Raw genomic sequence first — 25,189 nt, 5'->3', positions numbered from 1 at the left:
TAAGATCATACTGGAGATAGTATGATCCAGTCATGGCTTTCACCCATCCATGTCTCTGTTATTCCCATGTACTTTGTCAATCAGAATGGCCTTTGTCAATCAGAATGAACTCTAGTCTGTCCATTTTATTAGTAAGGCTCTTAGCATTGGTTACAATGTTTTATTCAATGAATGGAAGACTGTATGGATAGCAATGATTACACAACGTTTGGATATATTAATCATATTTTATTTATCATTTCAAAAGTCACTAAATACCTGCATAAAAATTTACATAATTTTACATATAGCAATATTTTGCAACAGAAATGAAATATTCATTATACACAAAAGTTAATGATCTTGTAAAATAAAACTGATATTATGTGTCGGTTTGCAGATTCTGTAGTCTGCGTTTCTTGGGCAGTCCTGTTTTTATGAATTCTTCTTTTTCCTTTAAATATTCTTGTTTACATTCTTCGTAGAAAACAGGATCTTTATAGCTAAGATAAAAAAACAATAAAAGGTTTCTTATAAATATAACAAATCAATGTATAATCTTACACAGAACTGCTAAACTCATCCACTGCTCTTCTTGCTCCTCAAATGTTGTTCCTCCCTCCTCTAGCTTAAACTATCCCTGACCTCTATTAAAAACTGAATAATTAAAGGGATACTGTAGAGGGGTCGGAGGAAAATGAGTTGAAGTTACCCGGTGCTTCTAATGGTCCCCCTTAGGCATCCTGTGCCTATGCAGCCACTCACCAATGCTCTGGCCCCGCCTCCGGTTCACTTCTGGAATTTCAGACTTTAAAGTCTGAAAACCATTGCGCCTGCGTTGCCGTGTCCTCGCTTCCCCTGATGTCACCAGGAGTGCACGGCGCAGGCACAGACCATATTGGGCCTGCGCAGTACGCTCCTGGTGCCATCAGCTGAAGTGAGGACACGGCAACTCAGGCAAAGTGGTTTTCAGACTTTAAAGTCTGAAATTCCAGAAGTGAACCAGAGGCAGGGCCGGAGCATTGGGGATTGGCTGCGCGGGCACAGGATGTCTGTAGGGGACCATTAGAAGCCCCGGGTAAGTTCAACTCATTTTCCCCTGACCCCCCTACAGTGTCCCTTTAATTTTTTTTAGCTGTGCTGTGACATTAATCACAGCACCTTCCTCTCCCTTTGGGGCCTGTCCCCCATTCTGCTCAGCCAAAATCTTTGACTGGAGCAGAACGTAGATGGGCGGGGAGGAAGTGGCAGTACTTCCTCCTTTCTGCCCGTCCTCAGAAACGCCCCCTGCACTTGCCGCTATTCGTTCCTATCTGCACAGCGTGCTGTGTGCAGTCTTGAGATAATTTAGCTGAGAACGATAGTGTACTAATACAGCTATTAGTACACTACCGTTTCCAGTTAAATTACCACAGGACAGCACAAGGTAGAGGCCTGCGCGGGTCCACTTTTTCATACCCGCACCCGCGACCCACTACCTGCACCCGACTCGCTTTCTGGTGAATTTGATACCCGCAACCCGACCCGCACCACCGCTACCTGCACCCGACCCGCTACCCGCTTTTTTTTTTTTATATTTTCTTCTAAAGTGCACATTTAAAGTAACATTGGGGAGCTGTAAAGTTAATAAAACCTATTTTTACACACAAACCAAAGCTAAAGAAGGTTTACATGCTTGCTTTCATTACCCGCGACCCGCACCCTGCTACCCTACCCTACCCGCACCTGCAACTCGCTACCCGCACCCGCAGCTTAAATCAATCCGGGTACCCGAACCTGACCCGCATTTCGGGTTACCCGTGGGTACCCGACCCACTGCAGGCCTCTAGCACAAGGTGCAGCTCCGCAGCATGCTGTGCAGATAGGAACGAATAGCGGCGAGGGGGGCATTCCTGAGGACAGGCAGAGAGGAGGAAGCAGCTGAGCAGTGCGGGGGGGGGGGGGGACAGGGGGGACGCTAAAGGGGAAGGATTGTGCTGTGTGCCCTGCCAGCCCCCCTGCCCGCTGACAGAGCCGGGATGTCCCAATGGGCACTATGGGCCTGATTCACAAAGCGGTGAAAACTGTTTAGCACGGGTCGCGGACCCGTTCGCGGACTTTTGCGCGCGCAAAGTGCCGTGATTCGCGCGATCGCGGACTTTTGCGCGCGCAATAGTCCGCGATCGTGCGAATTGCGGCACTTTGCGCGCACAAATGTCCGTGAACGGCACTTCACGTGCTAACTGTTTACCACACCTGTGCAAAACAGTTTGCACCGCTTTGTGAATCAGGCCCTATGAGGTTTTGGATGACTGGTGGGAGTGTCTGAGGGCTGGGAGGGATAATAAATACTAAATCAGAAAGCAGGGTAAGGGAGGATATTACATCACGATTGGCTTCAGACAAGTTAGTCAAAGATGGAACCTGCCAGGAACTGTCAGGAGCATAAATCTCTGCAAATACTAGATAAAAATTCTCTGAAATCGAAACGTGGACAGTGAAATGCATATGTGATGTAAGTATAGCCAATATTTAGCTACTGATATATGTGTTTTTTTCTCTGAGACCCTATACCTAACTGCTCCTCTTTAACCCTCCTGGCGGTTCACCAACGTCATCGACGCCGGGACGTCAAAGGGGACTCCGATCCACCCCACAGCGCTGCCTGGCACTGATTGGCCAGGCAGCGCACGGGATCGGGGGGGGGGCGCGGCGCGACAAATAGCGGCGGATTGGCGGTGGCGATCGCATTGCACACGCAGCTAGCAAAGTGCTAGCTGCGTGTAGCAAAAAAAAAATTATGCAAATCGGCCCAGCGGGGGCCTGAGCGGTGCCTTCCGGCAGCATAGCCCGTGCTCAGCACGGGCTTACAGCCAGGGAGGTTAAGAGCTCTGCTTTACTTTGTGAAAGTTTTAGCTGCATTGGAATAATCCATTAGGAGTCTGTGTTATATGTGAAATGTGCCATCAGCATATTTTTGTTCACAGTGAAAGATGTTTAGGCTGCCTTGGTATCAGATTTCACCCACAATTAGCAGAGAATGTTTACTCATTTAGCAGATAGGAAGTACATAACGTTCCTTCTGCTTAGCAGGGCTCACTAGTCTCAGTGCATTTTCCTAAAGTTGGCAATACATCTATTGATTTGGCGGCCGATTAACCGTCCAATTCAAATTGAATGAAAATTGGTGCTGCCAAGAGGCTGAAATTTGTTGCATGTATCGATCGAATATGCTGCAAGATGTCGAGCCGTCATAGTCGATCGGGTGCGTAGCAGTTACAGTGAGCGATATCGGGACATGCAACTAAACCCTCTGCGCTGCCCCCCTAATGTCAAATGTGCCCCCCCCAGCATTATACTTTACCTGTCCTTGTCCACCGCTGGCTCCGGCTGCAATACGCATACATAAGTACATAAGGGCAAAATAAGGTGCCTTAGACGTCCTGTTCAGGGAATCCTGGGGGTCCCAGATTGACGCTACATGTGATTGCCTAAGAAGAAGCAGTTCTTTGTAACTGTGAAATGTGTGGCAGGCAATAGTTTGCATGTACTAACCGTGATGTTGATTTTTTTTTAAATGCCTGATACTGTCGTTTTTATGGATTTCATCAAAGGTTATGTGTATCTATATGTGCATGTCTATGTAAATCCTGTGATGCATGTTGTCGTCTTTGTGCAAGGTTAAAAGGGGAGGCTTTTCACTTTTTGATGCACAACAGTCATTGATATTTGGAAGATCTCTGCAATATATATTTGTAATAATGTATTTACTTAATAATTGCTTCATAGATACCACCCCCTGCAACCTACATTCTGTGCACACCCTTCTATACTACAATTACCGCCTCACTTTTGTCTCACATCTTGTCTTTAAAAAAAAAAAAAAAAAAAAAGGCACCTCAAGTTAACTTCCCACCAATGTGAAAAATAATGCATTTTTCTAAGATGAACTAAAAAACACAAAAAACACACAAAAAAACCACAAAAAAACACAAATTACACATTTTGGTTTTAAAAAGTTAGTTACACTTATTCGCAAATATATGCAGGAGGCAGTAGTGTTATAAACCTCAGAACCTTGTTACCAATGCAGTGAGGTAAAACTTAACCTCTTGAGCCCCAGAGGTTTATAACCCCCTAGTGACCAGGCCATGTTTTACAAATCGGCACTTATCACCTAAATTAGTTTTACCTCCTTTTCTTCTAACAAATAGAGCTTTCTTTTGGTGGGATTTGATTGCTACTATTTTTGTTTATCAAAATATAGCAAAATTTTAGCAAAAAAAAAGTTTTCCCAAATTGGCCCTAGTTTAAGATGCACACACTATACTATATATACATAGACATGTGCCTTAGGGATTAGATTGTGAGCCCCTCTGAGGGACAGTTAAGTGACAAGACTATACTCTCTACAGCGCTGCATAAGATGCCAGCGCTATATACTTTTTTGTTTAATTTTTTTTAAATACAGCCTGCCAGCACTGATCAGTAGCTGGCAGTCTGATCGCTGGGGCCCACTGAGTACAGTGCTGGGAGCTTGCGCTCGTGCGAGCACAAGCTCCTGTCAAATCTCGCTCCTCATGCGATAAAGCCATATGGCGTCGCTGAAACATGAGAGAGCCGCTCTACCACCACCATCTTGCGTTAGGCTGATTTGGAAGCGGTTAACCACTTGACTACCACCAGTACAGCCAACTTACTCAGTACTAGGCCTTTTTTGCTTTTAGCTGTGACGCTTTCTTTAATCAAAGCTCTCAGGACTGATTCACACTGCAAGAGCTTTTTAAGAGCTAGTGATTTTGAAAAGCTCTTGCTAACGCAATGCTATGGGTCATCAGTACAAGCCAACATTAGAGCGAGAAGTGCAGCGGTGAAGAGGTCGGCTGTCCCCGCGGGCGCTGCTGGAAAGGTAAGAGACTGCCTCTAAACATTTATATAGGCAGCGGGGACATCAGGACAGCATGCGGCGACATGGGGAGGCAAAGCCTGCAGCTATACGCGGGCAGCGGGGACAGCATGCGGCGACATGGGGGAGGCAAAGCCTGCCGCTATATGGGGACAGCGGGACATGGGGACAGCATGCGGCGACAGGGGGAGGCAAAGCCTGCCACTATACACGGGCAGCAGGGACATGGGGACAGCATGCGGCGACATGGGGAGGCAAAGCCTGCCGCTATACACGGCAGCGGGGACACAGAAAAGGGAAGCAGAGACACAGGAGAGAGCAGGCAGGGAATCCCCGATGACGGCGGGTCGGCGGTGCGTAACAGCGGGCGTTCATAAGTCGGGGATTCCCTGCCTTTGCCATATAAGACGCAGGGACTTTTTCTCCCCATTTTTTTGGGAGAAAAAGTGCGTCTTATATGGCGGAAAATACGGTAGATTGGCTCAGGAAACACATATACCGTTCACAAATCACAGATGTGTCAGTCTCGGCGGTTGCGAGCAGCAACGAGTGACGTATTAAAACGCCTGTCTGCCTTTAACGGGGGCAAACTGGACGTTTTAATATGCATAGTGGTCCGCAAGTGGGTAAAGCAGCGTTTCTCAAACCTGTCCTCGTTGCTCCCCAATGGCGCATGTTTTGAAGGCAACCTCACCTAAGCACAGGTGGAGTAATTAGTGTCTCAGCTAGGTGGATTCCATGTAGCTGAGACACTAATTACCCCATCTGTGCATAGGTGAGGCTGCTTGCAAAACATGAGGACAGGTTTGAGAAACACTGGGTTAAAGTATAAAGCAACAACATTCTCACCTTTCTGTTGCATGTTTGCTTACCACCTGGACTTTAATCACAGACTGGCCAGTGGTAACATGCAGGTGGATAAGACGGAAAGCAAAATTGTACTAGACCATGAGGGGGGAGCAGGCCGTGTGGAGGGGACTACCTAAGCTGCCGACTCTCCATTTTCCCCACACTTCCACCTTCACAGCTGAAGTTCAGTGTGGGGGAGATGAAGAGCAGGGTGGAGCACTGTGGCAAGAGGCAACAGCTTACACCGAGGCATTTTCACTTTTTGCTTTTTCCACCAGCACATCAGGGCTGTGGAGTCGGAGTCGGAGTCGTGGAGTCAGGCAATTTTGGGTGCCTGGAGTCGGAGTCGGGAAAAAATGCACCGACTCCGACTCCTAATGAATTTGTAACTGTAATTCAAATAGAAAATATGATAAAATGTTCTATTTCTCAGATAATAGTCATTAAAAATAATGTATATATACAGTAATAGTTGTGCTTAGTCCACAAAAATGAAATAAACCAATCAAAATTAGTTACTCGTGCTGCTTCAATAAAGCAGTCCCCGTATTTTTAAGGTCAGATATACATATCTGATTGTGACTGTATATATGATGTGTACACAGGAATCTCTTATATATACTAAATAACATCTATGCTGTAAGAATAAAGCCTGATGTGTAGCCGTGTCACTAATAGAGATGGTCAATGAGATGGAAATAATTCTGCACTGATGCTGATTTATGCAAATGTATGCACTCTCTTTGCTGATGAAATCAAATAATTTGATATGTTGTTAAAATGTGGTTTGGTGACTACAAATTAAAGGGTACCTGAGACGGATGAAAAGTAAAGTTTTATACATACCTGGGGCTTCCTCCAGCCCCCTTCAGGCTAATCAGTCCCTCGCTGTCCTCCTCCACCACCCGGATCTTCTGCTATGAGTCCTGGTAATTCAGCTAGTCAGCGCTGTCCAGCCGCATGCCGCTCCCACAGCCAGGAACATTCTGCACCTGCGCAATAGTGCTGCACAGGTGTAGTATGCTCCTGGCGGCGGAGTGTGTGCATGCGCACTACGCCCGACTGGCTCAAGTACCTGGACTCAAAGCAGAAGATCCAGGTGGTGGAGGAGGACAACGAGGGACTGATTATCCAGAAGGCGGCTGGAGGAAGCCCCAGGTATGTATAAAACTTTAATTTCATCTGTCTCAGGTTTACTTTGTTACACAGTAGTACTATACTCTACATATGCACTCCCCACAGAGCTGCAGGGAATCCACTGAGAATGCTGTGCACATTGAACACAGAGGTGTTGTCTGTCACCCATAAACCTTGTTCAGATTGTGCATGAAGAATGTGTAATAGAGGAAGAATCTCCTCATTCCCCTGCAGAGTACCTGCACATCATTCTTACATGTACCCACACTTACTTTGCCTAGGGCCTGATAGATGTTCTTTGTTCCGGTCTGTACCTTTTACAAGTACTCTTACCAAGGACTAGTTTTAGTCCAAAGGGAATAAATATTGCAGTCTACATATCCTTCTCACTTCAGTTGTCTTGTAAAATTCCTAAGCGTTGGCAGTTAAGAGACGAATTTCATGTTACATACTTTTAATCAACAAAATTGTAATATGCAAATTAGAGGAGTCGGAGTCGGTGGAATCCTAAACTGAGGAGTCGGAGGATTTTTGGACCGACTCCACAGCCCTGCTGCACATCACCATTGGCCAGTCTAAGATTAGTCCAGATGGCAAGCATACATGCATTAAAAAGGTGGGGATGTTTTTGTGAAATCAGCAATGTGTTTGATTGATGTAATTAAGTAGAAACAAGCACTTACTATTTAGTGAGACACTCCTTCAGCGCTGCATTTTCATCTTGACATTTCACCACCATCAGAAAACCATTCTCTTGACAGCATTTTGTGAAAGCTTAAATAAAGAAACCACAAGAACAATTTGGTTCATATGTATGCATTCTCCATTGTTTGTAACACATTACCAATCTGAAGTGGTTAATATGTTGCACTGAGTTGGTTAGAAACCTCAGTGCAAACGGAAAGGTTTCACAACTATATCTGGGCACATTCTGGCAATCTATTACACCTTAAAAACCAAGATCATATCTTTAATTTACATTTACTTTATCCCTTCATTCTGAAAGAAAATGAAAGCACAAACAGCAAGATAAAAACTACCAACAGAAGCTGCATAAAACATTGCATTGGCCAGCTGACGCATTTTATGGTCTGCAGATTATTTACACATGTATAAGAATACATGAATATATAATCTGCAAACACTAAAATGTGTCAGTTGTCCATAGTAAGGTTTCATGCAGCTTCTATCATAGTATACAAAGTGAAGTCTCACTATTGTACAGAAAATAGCAATCTCTCTAGTTCCTATTTTAAGACTGCACCCTTATTTTGTTATTGAACCTTTAGCAAGGTAAGGTAAGGATGCTGAAATAATGATTACAATTAACCCTCCTGGCGGTTCAGTAATTCTGCCAAATAGGCAGAAATACATTTTTTTAAAAAAAAAATGTTTTTGTTTCATGTAAAGCTACCAGAGTGGTAGCTACATGAAACAACACTAGAGGGCGCATGTGTCCCTCTAGTGCGATCGTCGCCGGCATCAATAGCAAACAGGGGAATGCGTATATAACGCTTTCCCCTGTTTGGCTTTTCCTGTCGCCATGGTGACGATCGGAATGACGTCATGGACGTCAGCCGACGTCCTGACGTCAGACGCCTCTGATCCAGCCCATAGCGCTGCCTGGAAGTCATTGGTCCTGGCAGCGCAGGGCTCTGGTTGTGGGGGGGCCCTCTTCCGCCGCTGCGTGCGGACGATCGCCGCAGAGCGGTGGTGATCAAGCTGTTCGCGCGGCTAGCAAAGTGCTAGCTGCGCGTACAGCCCTTTAAATAAGGCGAATCGCCCCACCAGGGGCTGAGATATCCTCTGCGGCAGCTTACCCCGAGCTCAGCACGGGGTTCCCACTAAGAGGGTTAATCCTTGCGGTCTTTAATCAGGAACTAGAGAGATTTGCCATATTCTGTACAATAGTGAAACTCTACTTTGTAAATACAGCTTCCATTACTATGGCTAACTGACACATATTAGTGTCTGCCGATTATGTACACATGTATAAGAATATATGTATACATATTCTGCAGACACTAAAATGCGTCAGTTGGCCATAGTAAGATTTCATGCAGCTTTAGTCACAGGAAACAAAGTGAAGTTTCACTATTGTATAGAACATGGCAATCACCCAGCTCCCAAGTCAGCAAGGATTAATCGTAAATATTATTTCAGCATCCTTACCTCACCTTGCAAAAGGTTCAGTGATAAAGTAAGGGTGCGTACATGCATCCAATTGTGATTGCCCAATTTTACCACTTCAATGCAGTATGAGAGTCAACACATTTTGAATACGTTGAACGAATTGTGTAGGTAAGCTCACACACTACATGGAAGTGGTAAAATTGGCTAATCATTAGCCAATCACAACTGGATATGGGTACACACCATTAGACATTTTTCCGCTTACAAAAAATGTCACTCAAACCGTAAAGTGGAGCTGAAAGTGAAACATTTATCCGTAATATTTTATAGAATACTAGTAGACCCAAGCCTGTTTAAAAACGGGCTCTAGTCTGTTTTTTGAATGTGCGCATGTGCTCGTGCACCCATCTGGCTCTCTGTCCCCGTCCTCCTGTCTCAATGGCTGTCAGGGTCCGTGCTGCGCACATGCGCAGTAGCAAAAAGCACGGAACCAAGGACACAGAGACAAAGGAGGACGCAGGGACACTTGCATATTATTATACAGGATGCAAAGCTTAGACAAATACCCAGTGAGGGTGCTACTTATTATTTCATGATGAAGAAAAGTGGATTTGAATTCTGTGCTGAAAATCAGTTGGTTTATTTTCATTGTGCTGCCACAAACATGGCTATTTTTTGCTTTCCAAGTAAACAGGAAACAGAAAATACTTATTTTGCATACAATGGTTGCACTGTGGTAAACCTTACAATTCCTTGTTTAAAAAATAAAAATAATAAATACAATAAACAAAGAAAATAAACATCAATAAAAAAACAAAAAACACACTATGCAATTAAGTACCTGGTTAACGAACGAGATAAGATTCCCCTTGTGCCACCATTAACCTGCAATGTCCTCTTGTGCTTTTCATGTCTCTCTGTGCCTGCTATGTCCCCCCATGTAGATGCCCATCTCCATTTGCAATGTCCCTGTGTGCCTGCTATGTCACTCTGTGCCTATGTCCTCATGTGCAGATGTCCCCTTGTTCCTGCTATGTCCCCTTGTGTAGATGCTCCTCTGTGCCTGCTATGTCCCCCTGTGTAGATGTCACCCTGTGCCTGCTTTGTCCCCCTGTGCCTGCTACGTTCCCCTATGTAGATGCCCCCCTGTACCAGCTATGTCCCTCTGTGCAGATTTCCCTTTTTACTACCCCAACCCCATTCCATTAGAGTTTGCGCAGCGGAAGCAGCAGCATGTCTCGCCTGCTTAGTGGGCGCCTGCAACGATCAGCGGCATCTTTTCTCCCTTTACTGTTCCCCTAGTGCCGGCTTCTTTTGTGTCGCGTAATGAAGTTATCAAGAGAAGACGGCACTAGGGAAACAGTGAAGGGAGAGAGGAGATTGCTGCAGGTACCCATGGAGCAGGTGAGACGCATGCTGTTACTTCCGCTGTGCATACTCTTCTAAAGGAACAAGGCTGGAGGAGCACAAAAGAGGTAGTCCACAACTTGTGTGACATCATTGTGACAGAACCTCAGGCGTTCAAACCAGAGGGTTGTTTGCTGGGTGTTCGCAAGTCAGGTACTGCTTGCTGGATTGCTAATGCTAGCATATGTATATTTTACATTATATACATCAAAACTATCTTCTGAAGGTTTTTTAGTATTTGAGTACAGACATGTTAAGGGCCCATTCACACTAGAAGCGCTTTTCTGAGCGTTTTGCAATTGATAAGAGTTTAAAATCGCTCCCATCAGGGGTGTACCTAGACTTAATAGGGCCCCCTTGCAAAAATTATAGCATTCGGTCCCCGAATACGGTTCATGTGATCGGGGGCCGGCGAATGGCAGCAGAGAGTTTTCTGCTGTGAAGCAGAGTCTGGAAGCAGGAAAAAATTATACATGCTCCTGCACACGGATTTTGTGAGGGAACAGGGAGGGTTTTTTGCTAAATGGCTGCACTTTTGGTTGGGGAGGAGGGCCCCCAAAGCTTCTGGGTCCCCCTGCGATGGCAGGGGTTGCAGGGGTGACTGCTACGCCCATGGCTCCCATTCACTTTCATTAAAATCAAAAAATCGCATCGATTTTTTTTTGCATACACGATCGTAAAATTCCAGTGATTTTTACCGATTTTAATGAAAGTGAATGGGAGCGATTTTAAAAAAACTCTAATCAATCACAAAAAGCTCAGAAATGCGCTTCTAGTGTGAATGGGCCCTAAAGGAGTTTTTTTTATTTATACTGCTTTCCAAAATTCAGGTCAGTATCAGGTGGAGCAATAGCATGTAAAAACTTGCTTTTTTCCACTTCATCTTATATAAAGAGAAATAATTAACATTCTTGGAGAATATTAATATTTATTATTTTTAAGCTTTACGCCCACTACATACTTCTGATGACATGCGTAAAAAGGAAACAAAATACAAATGTAAGATGCAATTAAATGGAAGGACCAATATATTCTGCATGATGGCACAAGCTGAATTTATAGCTTCTGAAATTGGTTTACACATGACTAGGGCTTCTAATACAATGTTATAGCTTTGTGATCAACAAATTAATCCTTCTTGCAAGCATTTTCTCACTCAGTGACCAAATCTGAGCTTCAAGTCTCGCTATAGCTGGCCTGCAGCCACACACTGTTTGTAAGGTCTTTGTCGCTTATTTAGCACAAGGATTTAATTAGAATCTCCCCTTTCATATCACATAATAAATAACCACGCTTTTATTTGTTTCGATTGATGTGACTCTTTTGTTCTTTCCCCCCAATTCTTATCTTAGACGTCTGCGCTTTATGTGTCATATTTATTATCTTTTTATTTAGATATTTATTGTATGTGCCTGCTTAAATGAAAAAATAGCAAGCTACTCATAGCCCCTTTCTACAGTAAAAGCATACACTTGTAAGATCCATTGGAGTTTAAAACCATACAGATATTAACTGTTTTTATCTGAAATCAGGAGCTCTCTGTAACTTAAAGTGGAACTGTAGTGAAGATAACATAATGAATAAAATTGCTTATTTTTTACATTAATTTATATATATTATATATTTATATAGATTATTTATATTAATTTATAAATTAATTATTAAGTGCTTGCCCATTGTAAAAATTTTCCTCGCCCCTTTACATTCTGAAATTAATCACAGGCGGCAACATCTTTAGTACAGGCAGGTAATTTCTATGAAATGTTCAATTACTGAGAGTTCTATGCACAGAGGGAAATGCTCCTTGCTTGGCAGTTCGAAACAGCCGTTATTTCAAACAACGCAAAGAGGTTCACAGACAAGAAAATGTCAGGGTCATGGCCCTGACATTGCACTGTGTGATGGCCCTGACATTGCACTATGGGAGGGGTTTCACCACCTACAGTATTTGAGAAAAGGTAAAGATTTCTCATTGGAAAGGGGGTATATCAGCTACTAATTGGAATGAACAAAAAAGCTGCTTTAAGGCCTATTTCTACTAGTTCTGCATCAGTTTTTCTGCAGATTTCTGGATGTGGCTATTTAGGGCCTGTTTCCATTACACGCGGATTCTGGATGCAGAAAAACTGACTCCAATAAATGACTATGGGCCTGTTTCCATTAAACAAAATTTTTAGAATTTATGTATTCTATGAATTCGTAGGCCTCAGTTACTTTAACTGAGTTTAGTTAAAAGACTTGATTTGCAGAGTATACCTTTAAGGAGCATTTCTAGAATCACTGCAGAACAGTGTGTTTCTGCCTATACAAGGCTAGAGAGCTTATCTAGCCACCATGGTCAGACAGAGAGGCAGTCTGTTTCTGTAAACATCGAGTGTTTTCATATTTCCTAAAGGTAAACAAAGGTCCTTCTCAGATTAAGGGACATGTCACTGGAACATGGAATTTTCCAGGGCATGCGCAGGAAAGACTGTGATTGTCATGATATCACAGGTTCTTATCAGCCAATAGCAGGCGATGAGTTAGTGATCCGTCCCTGCTCACATGATGTCACATTTAACTCTTTAGAGTTTAGTATAAGAAGAGCTAACAAGGGGGGGGGGGTGTTCTACTTCAGCTTCTGACTTCTGGCTGATGACTTCCACTTTCTACTCTTTTTGTAATTTCTTGTCATCTTATCTAACTGTATGCTGTATATAGGCCTAAGTGCATCGTAGTATAGATGTAACATAAGAGAAAGCCTGGTTCCTATTCAAAAGTAATGGACCAAGAGCCTGTAACGCAAAGAGAACTTACTACAGACCAATTGCTTCGCTGAGGTGTAACGAACATGTAGAGATAAGCATTTGTATATCTGTTTACTGAATAAACTCCTGAAACTTTGACGACGTCTAAGAAGTTCCATCTCCTATGCTGTTGCTGTGATGAGAGTCGAGTTATCACACTTCCTGTGATATGGTGCCGAACGAAGGTGTAGTGTTGTTGCCCATAGCAACCAACGTATACATCAGTATGCATCAGTTTTTCTGCAGATTTCTGGATGTAGCTATTTAGGGCCTGTTAGGGACTCCAATGAATGCCTATTGGCCTGTTTCCATAAAACACATTTTTTCTGATGCAGATTTGTGCATCATGCATTGTATCCCATACAATTAAAATGCTAGTGGAAACAGGCCCATAGGCATTCATTGGCGCCAGTTTTTCTGCATTCAGAATCTAATGCAGAAATCTGGAACATGCCATCCATCATTCTTCTGCATCAGAAAAATTGTGTTTAGTGGAAACAGTCCCATAGGCATTCATTGGAGTCAGTTTCTCTGAATCCAGAATCCGTGTGTAGTAGAAACAGGCCCTTATAAAGGTAAACCGCTAAATGAGACAATTCACACCACTCAATTGGAATCCTTTTTCACTTACAGTATCTAACTATTGCTCCGCATACACCATTAGGCCCCTCACACACTTGACGCATGGACCATGGAAGTCTATGGAGACTTGCACAGTTTACACTTTGCGGCGCGCCAGAAGTACCCAAATCAACACAATCCCAACGCAAAGGCTGCAATGTATTACTGCATGATCTGTGCCTACTGCATGCAATAAAATGTAAATGGGCAACGCAGGCTGTGTGCATGACGGGAGCAAGGTGTGGTGTGCATGCACGGACCAACAGGAATCCCAGTGACTTACTTCCTGCCCAGCAGAGAGTACGTCACTAGCCAGGGGTGGGCCTATGCATGTGGTCCTGTTGCCGCACCGTGGTGCAGAGTCATATAATGCCTTAGATCTGAGGTGTGATGCATTGCAAACATCAAGTGTAAAACCTTTGATTTTTAGTAGGTCACAAACTAACAATATCTACCTGATATTGATCATTTATCTAGATCATCACCATGCCCCACAAGATGTTTGATCAGTTGTCAGCAGAAATTAGACTAATGGTGGCCACTAATGATTCAATCTTTCTCATCCAATCTTACCATTTCTATGTAATATAAGGTAACTGCCTGAAGTATCCATTCAGTATATTAACTCAATTTACCCTTATACTACATAGATTTGGTAAGATTGGATGAAAAAGATTGGATAATTAGTGGCCACCATTAGAATTTTGCTTGGAAGGCTGCCATTGCCAATTTTGTACCATTGCAACGCAATGGGCCATATCCTATTGCTGAACTCGCCAGCGCTAAGCACTGGCAAGTTCCTAATTTAGGCGATGGGGAATTGCCTAATCCTATTCAATTTAAGACCACCCCGGCGGAAAATAACTCACTTGGGCGATATTATTGTCCAGCAAGTTCTTTACACAGTATCCAATTACCCTTTTCATGCCTCCGGAAAGCAATGCTTCCCGGCAGACATGAGCATTAGCTTAGACCTGCAAAGAGCAGGTCTAAACCAGCTAACGCACATCGTCGCCACAGCATCTGAGGGTCTCCTTAAATAAGGAGACCCCCAGAGGTCCCTGTCGGGTCGTTGCACATGTTAGAAGCCCCCCACGTAGCTTTGCCAGTCACCCCTGTAAAGATACATACCGCCGCTAATCACTTCTCGCTGCAAAATCCATTGCATAATTACAGCGCTAGAATTTCTGTGCACATAGGAGCCCGGGCAAAGCATCTTTGAATCTGCAGCTGGGGCTCCCCATTGGTCCGCTGTCTGTACAGCGGACCGGCCATTGCGCGAAAGATATGGGCATTAGGATTTGCCGGTAATCCTCGCGTGATGGCAAGGTGATAAGTAGCTCACATCTGCAAGCTACTTATCACCTGGAATAGGATATGGCCCAATTGTCCTTCACTCACTCACCACAAATTCCCTCATGGTAAACTCCACCCATGCTCCATCAACAACAAAATGAGCTTTCCCGATTGATTGAGTTTTAGTTGATATTTCAATTAAAATAACTCTTATTGTTAACCACCCTGGCGTTTAATTGAATTGTGGCGCTCAGCCGCGGGTGGGTTTTTTTCAATCATGTAGCTAGCCTAGAGCTAGCTACATGATTCCCCCCTCCCTGCGCTATCCCTCCCACCCCTCCGATCGCCGCCGGTGACCATACCCAACAGGAAATCCCGCTCTGAACGGGATTTCCTGTTAGGGCTTCCCTCGTCGCCATGGCGACGATCGGAATGACATGGCGACGATCGGAATGACGTCATCGGCGTCATGACGTCAGAGGGAGTCCCGATCTACCCCTTAGCGCAGCCTGGTGGTGATTGGCCAGGCTGTACAATGGGTCTGGGGGGGCCTTCTATCGCGGCGCGTAGCGGCGGTGAGCGAGTAAAACACGCAGCAAGCAAAGTTTAAAAATAAATGTCAAAAAAGACCCACCAGGGGCTAAGATATTTAGCCTGGCGGTACTGGATGAGCTGAGCTCGTCCATACCGCCAAGGTGGTTAAAGCATATTCTTTCTGAAAGTAGTAAGAGGGCTTTTTGGTCCTTTGTAGCCCCTTACACACTCCTAGGAGTTCTGGTTCACCATGAAATTGCTGGGTAATCTGTAGTTCTTTCTCTAAAGCATCTAGAATTGAGCCAAACAATATTTAATAGTATAGTACTAAGACAATAAAAGCATCATGTATCTAGAAACTATTTTGTTTTAGCTGTTGGGTAAATGAATATTAAATAGCAGCAACTGAATTTTGTGTGGTAAAGCTGCACACTACATTTAGCCATGACTACCTCATTTGTTTTTGATTGGCAGAGGGCCTGGATATAGCACGGAGGATATGAAGGAGGCGTGGTACTGTAGGATACCAGGGACAGGGCTGGGGCAAGGAGGAGACAGGCAGACTACCAGGTGAGTAAAGTCGCCTGACCATCGAATTTGAGGAATACTGTAGGCAAGTTTAAGGTATGGAGTACCTTCAACCCCCACAGTCAACAGAATATGCAAAATCTGAGCCACAAACCTATTACATACTTAGCAAACTGCATATATTTAAACTTGTCCATATGCATTATGATGGAGTAAAACTCCTGTGTGTTATCTACTTGCATATGACATTTAAATATCTGTGGACCAGAGTAGCACATTAATTAAAATCTTATACCAGATTTTCAGTACCTATGAAATAGCTGGAGCATTTCAGAATATGTGTAAATAGGCCACAAAATATATCTGCATTGTTTTTTATGAAAACTTCTTATCAGTAAGGTGTACTTCCAAGTAGGCTGCACCAAAAAACGTTACAAATAAAACACCAAAGTATTTCCTGTAAACAGTAAGTTGCATGTCTTCATGACTTCCCTGATCATTTCTTCTTATATAAAGACACTTAGGATATGTCTTTATTGTTCCTTTGTTGCCACTGCTCCCAGCTCTTGTAGTGTCGCTCCTCTGCCGACTGCGGAGTACCCTTGGCTACCACTTGCCTTATCCCCGCTGGTCACCGGATGCACAAACCACTTCTTATTGGCTCTCTGCTACTATAGTATTCAGGAAGCAGAGGCAAAGCACCTTTGAGCCTCTCACTGGGGTACCCCTTTGGTTTAGCTTATCAGCCCATGAGAATCCTTTCTGAGAAGGATGTTCATTGGACAGTTTATTGGGATTCTTAGGATGATTCTCACTGTTCCACCTAGCAGACCAATAGGCAGCCCCGGCAGGAGCTATGAAGATGCCTTGTCAGGGCTCAAAGTTTTCTATTAGTCAGACGCAGAGGAGAGCGGCAGTGGTCTAGGCGGGTCCAGCAAAATCTGTCACTGAGTGACCTGGAGGATGGTGTCAGGATGTAGCAGCAAGCGTCAGGTATCAGGAAGAACTGTGGCTTTGGCGGTGGGTGACAGAGATAAGGGGAGGAATGCCGTCACAGTGCCTTGGTGCTGAAGGACAGCTCCACAGCACAAACAGTCTCTCAACATAGCCTAGCATGTAGAAGCATTGATCATGCGAATAGCTATTACACTCGGACATCGCTCAGGTGAAGCTGGCAACTGAATTTGCAGGAAAATCCTGAGCAATGTCAGGTGATAAGAAGCGCGCGGTTAAAAGCATGCAGAGAATCGAGAATTTAAATGACTTATAAGTGTGATCCCTGGCTAATTTTTTTTTTAAACCAAATGCCTAGCAAACATCTTGATACAGCACAGAAGAACGCCTGGATTTAGCAGGCAAAGTAAGGTTTAAGCACAAGGCTGAATATACTCTGTGAAAAATCACATACATGGTAAGGAAAACAGGACCTACAATAAAAAGGCATGAAGGGCGTTTCGATTTGCTTTAAAAACACTTGCAAAATAAAATATACTTTATCTCTGCCATATAAATACACCAACTTGCATCCATCAGAATCCAGAAATGTGTATACCACAAATAAGTACACTGAGCAGCGGCACAATAAAATGGAGATTCCTTACAGGGCATCTGTTGTCACAGCTTGCACACTGTGCCAGCAATTACACTGGGCCGTAAGCAAAACTGTCTCTACAGCGAAAAAAGTCACCCAGCCTGCAGCACACAGGCTTAAGAAAACACCCAATAAGGTACTATGGCAAAGACACTAAACCGCATGTTTTGTTTAAAGAGAAATGTCACTTTCTTTATCAAATTGCCATAAAACACACATGAACTAGAAGGAAAAAGTAGATTTTTACTTTCCTATGGCTCTTACAATTCCTAACCCTCCTTCCCCATAGTCTTTGAGGTCCCTCAGTGTCTTCTTCCCAGTCCTATCCGTTGCTGCTGACACCCCAATTAAAGTCTCTGACCCAGGTGGGTCATGAGCTTTGGTGCATGTAATGACCCAGCTGCGTAGCACTTTATTTGCGTTCCCATCTTATCAAACCGCACATGTGTAGAACAGTCCCGAGTGCAGGAGCACAATCGAGGAGGCGCACAGTCAGGAAAGTGCATGAGCCGATGAGTGCAAACCAGCTGGGTTGAGAGACTTTAACTGGGGTGACAGTGGTACAACAAAAGGGCCCTGGAGGACACAAAGGGGCCTGAAAGACTACGGGGGACCTGGAAGAAACCCCAGGTAAGTAGAAATCAACTTTTTTCCCCCTGGTTCCGATGGGCTTTACATACGCATATGTGCTGTCTTAACCATTTATGCCGCGCGGATGTGAGCTTCACGACCACAGCGGAAGCTGCTAGAGCCGCAGGGACGTGTTAGTCACGTCCATGCAGCTTGGGGGGCTTTGCGGGCAAATGCCCACGATCGCGCTGTTACCGGGAGCAGGTGGAGATAGGCTGCAGGGGACAAAAGTCCCCTGTGCCAATCTGTACATTACCGCCAAGAATAAACACGGTTTTTGTTCAAAAACAGTGTTTATTCTTACATAGAGCCGCCACGCTATCTCCCGCCGTGATTTTCCCCGGTGTCCGCCGCCCAATCGTTAAATTTATGAATGGGAACAATGTTCCTATTTATAATCTTCCCGCCGGCACTGTGATCGCAGCCTTACATCACTTCCCTACTTACAATGTAGCAATACATTGTATCCTATGTAGCGTACTTGTACGCTACATAGAATTTTGCTCAGCGGGGACATCTTGTGGCCAAATAGTAAAATACACCTACTGACTTTAGGGGGGGGGGGAGGGAAGAAATAATATCTATGTATCTATGTCAAGAGGGCATATAATAATTAAAGAATGGGCTAAAAATTTGTGATGGATGTAAACCTGCAAAAAATGCAACTTTATTTCCAAATAAAATATTGTCACATATATTATACTAGGGATATAATTTTAACGTTGCAAGAACTGGGACAAATGGCCAAATAAAATGTGTGGATTTTAACTATGGCAGCATGAATTATTTTAAAACTCTAATGGCTGAAAACTTCTTATTATTCCCATTATGATGCATTTAGAATAAAATATTTCTTAGCATACTGTACCACCCAAAGAAAGCCTAATTGGTGACGGAAAAAAACAAGGAATAGATAATTTGATAAGTAGTGATAAAGTTATTGGAGAATAAATGGAAGAAGTGCTAAAATGTGAAGAAAAAAATCATCTATAAGGTGAAAAATACCCGAAAGCTGAAATTTTAAAGAATGATGTTAAAAATGATCATTCCATTGCAGACTGTAACCTGCTAAGAATTTTCAAAACTGACAGTCAGCTTAGATAGCACTTGTTTGCTACCTTGACAACAGTACTCTGTTTGGAATATTGTTGTCATGAGAGTGTCCAGAAACTATCATGTTTCATGAGTAATTAGCTGCCCAGTGCAGAAGACTCATTCCCAATGCTTGGACTAATCCATTGTCAAGAAGCAAATTACCATCTGCTAGGTTTCTGTTAAAGAGAATCTGTACTCTAAAATTCTTACAATAAAAAGCATACCATTCTATTCATTATGTTCTCCTGGGCCCCTCTGTGCTGTTTCTGCAACTCCCTGCTGCAATCCTGGCTTGTAATTGCCAGTTTTAGGCAGTGTTTACAAACAAAAGACATGGCTGCTAACCAGCTTGTGATAGGCTCAGAGAAGCTCAGTCTGTGACTCATACAGAGCCTGCAGGGGGCATGGAGAGGGTGTGTATAGCTTCTCCATATCACAAGCAGGTCAGCACAGTCTTGCCTGAGCCGACAAAGCTGACAAAGAAAAGAAGATTAGATGAAAGAGATATTACAGCGACTGTGCAACTAGGAAAGGCTGCAGTAAGACAGACCACATTAGAACAGGTATAGGAACTTATAGGATAGAAGAAATAAGGCTGAAAATTTTGTTACAGAGTCTCTTTAATGTGCCTATTAACAGTACAATTTTCACTAAATGCGATCTTTTAATGCGATTTGAACAATTGTGACTAGTTGGAAGGCAATTATCGATTGTTCGCATTTATTGAATGATTCTTTCTTCAAATTAGTTCATAAAATCAACCTTTTGGATAGATTATATCCGATTTGGCAATCGACCCAAAAAAATCGATTGCATTCGTAAATGGTGAATTTTCTATACAATGCGATCATTAACCACTTGAGGACCTAGGGCTTTCTACCCCTTAAGGACCGGCCACTTTTTTTCCATTCAGACCACTGCAGCTTTCACGGTTTATTGCTCGCTCATACAACCTACCACCTAAATGAATTTTGGCTCCTTTTCTTCTCACTAATAAAGCTTTCTTTTGGTGCTATTTGATTGCTCCTGCGATTTTTACTTTTTATTATATTCATCAAAAAAGACATGAATTTTGGCAAAAAAATGATTTTTTTAACTTTCTGTGCTGACATTTTTCAAATAAAGTAAAATTTCTGTATACATGCAGCGCGAAAAATGTGGACAAACATGTTTTGGATAAAAAAAAAACCCATTCAGTGTATATTTATTGGTTTGGGTAAGGCTTCTTGCACACCAAGACGTTGCATTAGGTGCCACGTTAAGGTCGCATAACGTGCACCTAACACAACGTATGGTGCTGCAAGAGCCGACGGTAGAGTGAGCCGCGTTAGGCGGCTCGAGTCCTATAATGTCTCCCAGAGTGGCGCTGATTGGCCAGCGGGACCACGTGATGCGGAGCGAGACACTCCGCATCACGTGGTCCCGCCGGCCAATCAGCGCCCGCCAGTGCAGTGCATATTAAGTAGCCATGTGCGCGGCTACTGTAGCTGGCTCTCCCCGCCTCCTCTCCGCCCCCCACTGCGCATGTGCAAACATTCTAACGCGGCTATAGCCGCTCCAACGCCATAGCATGCTGCACTTTGCACAGAACGTGCAGCGTTACATGTAACGCAACGTGGGCTGTGTGAACAGCCCACTTGTGTTACATTGCTGTGCGTTGGAGGAGCGTTACAGGCGCACTAACGTGCGCCTGTAACGTCTTGGTGTGTAAGCAGCCTAAAAGTTATAGCGTTTACAAACTATGGTGCAAAAAGTGAATTTTCCCATTTTCAAGCATCTATGACTTTTCTGACCCCTGTCATGTTTCATGAGGGGCTAGAATTCCAGGATAGTATAAATACCCCCAAATTACCCCATTTTGGAAAGAAGACATCCCAAAGTATTCACTGAGAGGCATAGTGAGTTCATAGAAGATATTATTTTTTGTCACAAGTAAGCGGAAAATGACACTGTGACAAAAAAAAAAAAAGTTTCCATTTCTTCTAACTTGCGACAAAAAAAAAATGAAATCTGCCACGGACTCACCATGCCCCTCTCTGAATACCTTGAAGGGTCTACTTTCCAAAATGGGGTCATTTGTGGGGTGTGTTTACTGTCCTGACATTTTGGGGGGTGCTAAATTGTAAGCACCCCTGTAAAGCCTAAAGGTGCTCATTGGACTTTGGGCCCCTTAGCGCAGTTAGGCTGCAAAAAAGTGCCACACATGTGGTATTGCCGTACTCAGGAGAAGTAGTATAATGTGTTTTGGGGTGTATTTTTACACATACCCATGCTGGGTGGGAGAAATATCTCTGTAAATGACAATTTGTTAATTTTTTTTACACACAATTGTCCATTTACAGAGATCTTTCTCCCACTCAGCATGGGTATGTGTAAAAATACACCCCAAAACACATTATACTACTTCTCCCGAGTACGGCGATACCACATGTGTGGCACTTTTTTGCACCCTAACTGCGCTAAAGGGCCCAGAGTCCAATGAGTACCTTTAGGATTTCACAGGTCATTTTGAGAAATTTTGTTTCAAGACTACTCCTCACGGTTTAGGGCCCCTAAAATGCCAGGGCAGTATAGGAACCCCACAAATGACCCCATTTTAGAAAGAAGACACCCCAAGGTATTCCGTTAGTAGTATAGCGAGTTCATAGAAGATTTTATTTTTTGTCACAAGTTAGCGGAAATTGATTTTAATTGTGTTTTTTCACAAAGTGCCATTTTCCGCTAACTTGTGACAAAAAATAAAATCTTCTATGAACTCACCATACTCCTAACGGAATACCTTGGGGTGTCTTCTTTCTAAAATGGGGTCATTTGTGGGGTTCCTATACTGCCCTGGCATTTTAGGGGCCCTAAACCGTGAGGAGTAGTCTTGAAACGAAATTTCTCAAAATGACCTGTGAAATCCTAAAGGTACTCATTGGACTCTGGGCCCTTTAGCGCAGTTAGGGTGCAAAAAAGTGCCACACATGTGGTATCGCCGTACTCGGGAGAATTAGTACAATGTGTTTTGGGGTGTATTTTTACACATACCCATGCTGGGTGGGAGAAATACCTCTGTAAATGGACAATTGTGTGTAAAAAAATCAAAAGATTGTCATTTACAGAGGTATTTCTCCCACCCAGCATGGGTATGTGTAAAAATACACCCCAAAACACATTGTACTACTTCTCCCGAGTACGGCGATACCACATGTGTGGCACTTTTTTGTACCCTAACTGCGCTAAGGGGCCCAGAGTCCATTGAGTACCTTTAGGATTTCACAGGTCATTTTGAGAAATTTGGTTTTAAGACTACTCCTCACGGTTTAGGGCCCCTAAAATGCCAGGGCAGTATAAGAACCCCACAAATGACCCCATTTTAGAAAGAAGACACCCCAAGGTATTCCGTTAGGAGTATGGTGAGCTCATAGAAGATTTTATTTTTTGTCACAAGTTAGCGGAAAATGACACTTTGTGAAAAAACACAATTAAAATCAATTTCCGCTAACTTGTGACAAAAAATAAAATCTTCTATGAACTCGCTATACTACTAACGGAATACCTTGGGGTGTCTTCTTTCTAAAATGGGGTCATTTGTGGGGTTCCTATACTGCCCTGGCATTTTAGGGGCCCTAAACCGTGAGGAGTAGTCTTGAAACGAAATGTCTCAAAATGACCTGTGAAATCCTAAAGGTACTCATTGGACTTTGGGCCCTTTAGCGCAGTTAGGGTGCAAAAAAGTGCCACACATGTGGTATCGCCGTACTCGGTAAAAAGTAGTACAATGTGTTTTGGGGTGTATTTTTACACATACCCATGCTGGGTGGGAGAAATACCTCTGTAAATGGACAATTGTGTGTAAAAAAATCAAAAGATTGTCATTTACAGAGGTATTTCTCCCACCCAGCATGGGTATGTGTAAAAATACACCCCAAAACACATTGTACTACTTCTCCCGAGTACGGCGATACCACATGTGTGGCACTTTTTTGCACCCTATCTGCGCTAAGGGGCCCAGAGTCCAATGAGTACCTTTAGGCTTTACAGGGAAGCTCAAAATTTAGCACCCCGCCCACTTGCCAGGACAGTTAACAAACCCCACAAATGACCCCATTTTGGAAAGAATACACAACAAGGTATTCCATGAGGGGAATGGTGAGGTCATTGAAAATTTTATTTTTTGTCACAAGTTAACAGAAAATGACACTTTGTTAAAAAAAAAAAAAAATTCTGCTAACTTGTGACAAAAACTAAAATCTTTTATGAACTCACCGTGCACCTCACATAATACTTTAGGGTGTCCTCTTTCCAAAATGGGGTCATTTGTGGAGTCTGTCCTGGCATTTTAGGGTCTCTGCAATCATTACATGTATGGCCAGTATTAGGAGTTTCTGCTATACTCCTTATATTGGGTATACAAGTAATGCACTCTGGGCTGAAAGGAAAAATGAACGGCAAACATACCTTGCTCCACATCAATGGCAGATCTTCCTCCACATCAATGGCAGTGATAACCTCAGGAGAGAGACACCCCGTGCCACCCTGCACTCAGGGTGAGCCACCAACTTATGTGACTGGGCCTCAGAACTTTAGTATACAGCATTATGCCTGTAGGATACAGCAATATGCCTGCCAATAGAGATGACTCTGTGTGGCATTAAAGCATCATCATAGGCCCAAATCACATATAAACCGGGGGTGTCCACACTCAAGGGAAATTCAAACATGCCGTCTTATATCGCCAACCCAGGACAGATCAGCAATATCAAGCATGGAAACCGATCCTTCTTCCGACTTTTATGCTTACCCGTTTGGTTTTCAAGCTTACCTCTCCTCTCCCTGCGACAATGTGCGAAAGACCACTGAGTGTGTGCCTACTCCTGTGTCTGGAGTTCCCTAGGTTCTAATAGTGTACCTGCTCGTGGTACCTCTCAAAACACTCCCCTACGCATAGGCCAGGGTGGTCAGGACATTTGGGACAATAAAAAACGGTGTCAGTACTTCTTCTAGCACTGCTGCAGACACGACAACGTTTTCTTTGGATGCGTTGACCTGGGGTACTCGGAATCTGATAGGCGTAATGCCTTCCATGCAATCGGCTAGTTGCATCGGGGGGGGGGGGGGGGGGGCCCTGACACCTCCTGGATACAGGATGTCCAGAATGATCTGTTCCTGAAATTGAAGGAAAGATCCAGTTCTCCCAGCCTTACTGTAGAGAACAAAGCTGTTGTATACTGCCAATTGAATCAGATAAAAAGACACTTTCTTATACCAGCGTCTTGTTTTCCGGGTAACTAAATAGGGCGCTAACCTCTGGTCATTGAAGTCCACCCCTCCCATGTTGACATTATATTCGTGGACGACAAGGGGCTTTTCAATGACCGCAGTTGCCCGTTTAATTTGGACTGTCGTGTCTGTGTGAATGGTGGACAGAAAGTAAACGTCCCTCTTGTCCCTCCATTTCACCGCGAGCAGGTCTTCAGTACGCAAGGCGGCCCTCTGCCCCCGTTCAAGTCTGGTGGTAACGAGCCGTTGGGGGAAGCCCTGGCGACTAGGCCACGCAGTGCCACAGCATCGGATTCCTTCTAACTTTAAGTGCTGAAAGAGGGCCACACTTGTGTAATAATTGTCCACAAAAAGATGGTACCCCTTCCGGAACAAGGGTGACACCAAGTCCCACACAACCTTTCCACTGCTCCCCAGGTAGTCAGGGCATCCGACCGGCTCCAATTTTGAGTC

General features: G+C 43.8%; 1 protein-coding gene across 1 annotated transcript in view; it reads right to left on the bottom strand.

The window, feature by feature from the left end:
* Positions 1-207: 207 nt before the first annotated feature.
* CMC1 (C-X9-C motif containing 1) overlaps positions 208-25,189 on the bottom strand; it is a 91,508-nt gene continuing 66,526 nt past the window's right edge. The window contains exons 3-4 of the mRNA XM_068234453.1: positions 7,534-7,624; positions 208-482 (exon numbers count right to left, since the gene is read on the bottom strand). Coding sequence (XP_068090554.1) covers positions 362-482; positions 7,534-7,624 — 212 coding nt within the window. The 3' untranslated portion in view covers positions 208-361. The remainder of the gene's footprint in view (positions 483-7,533; positions 7,625-25,189) is intronic.

Source organism: Hyperolius riggenbachi, chromosome 5 (genome assembly GCF_040937935.1).
Source record: "Hyperolius riggenbachi isolate aHypRig1 chromosome 5, aHypRig1.pri, whole genome shotgun sequence".
NCBI classification, from domain to species: Eukaryota; Metazoa; Chordata; class Amphibia; order Anura; family Hyperoliidae; genus Hyperolius; species Hyperolius riggenbachi.
The sequence above is the reverse complement of the archived record's forward strand: the minus strand, read 5'-3'. Positions and strand labels throughout refer to the sequence as shown.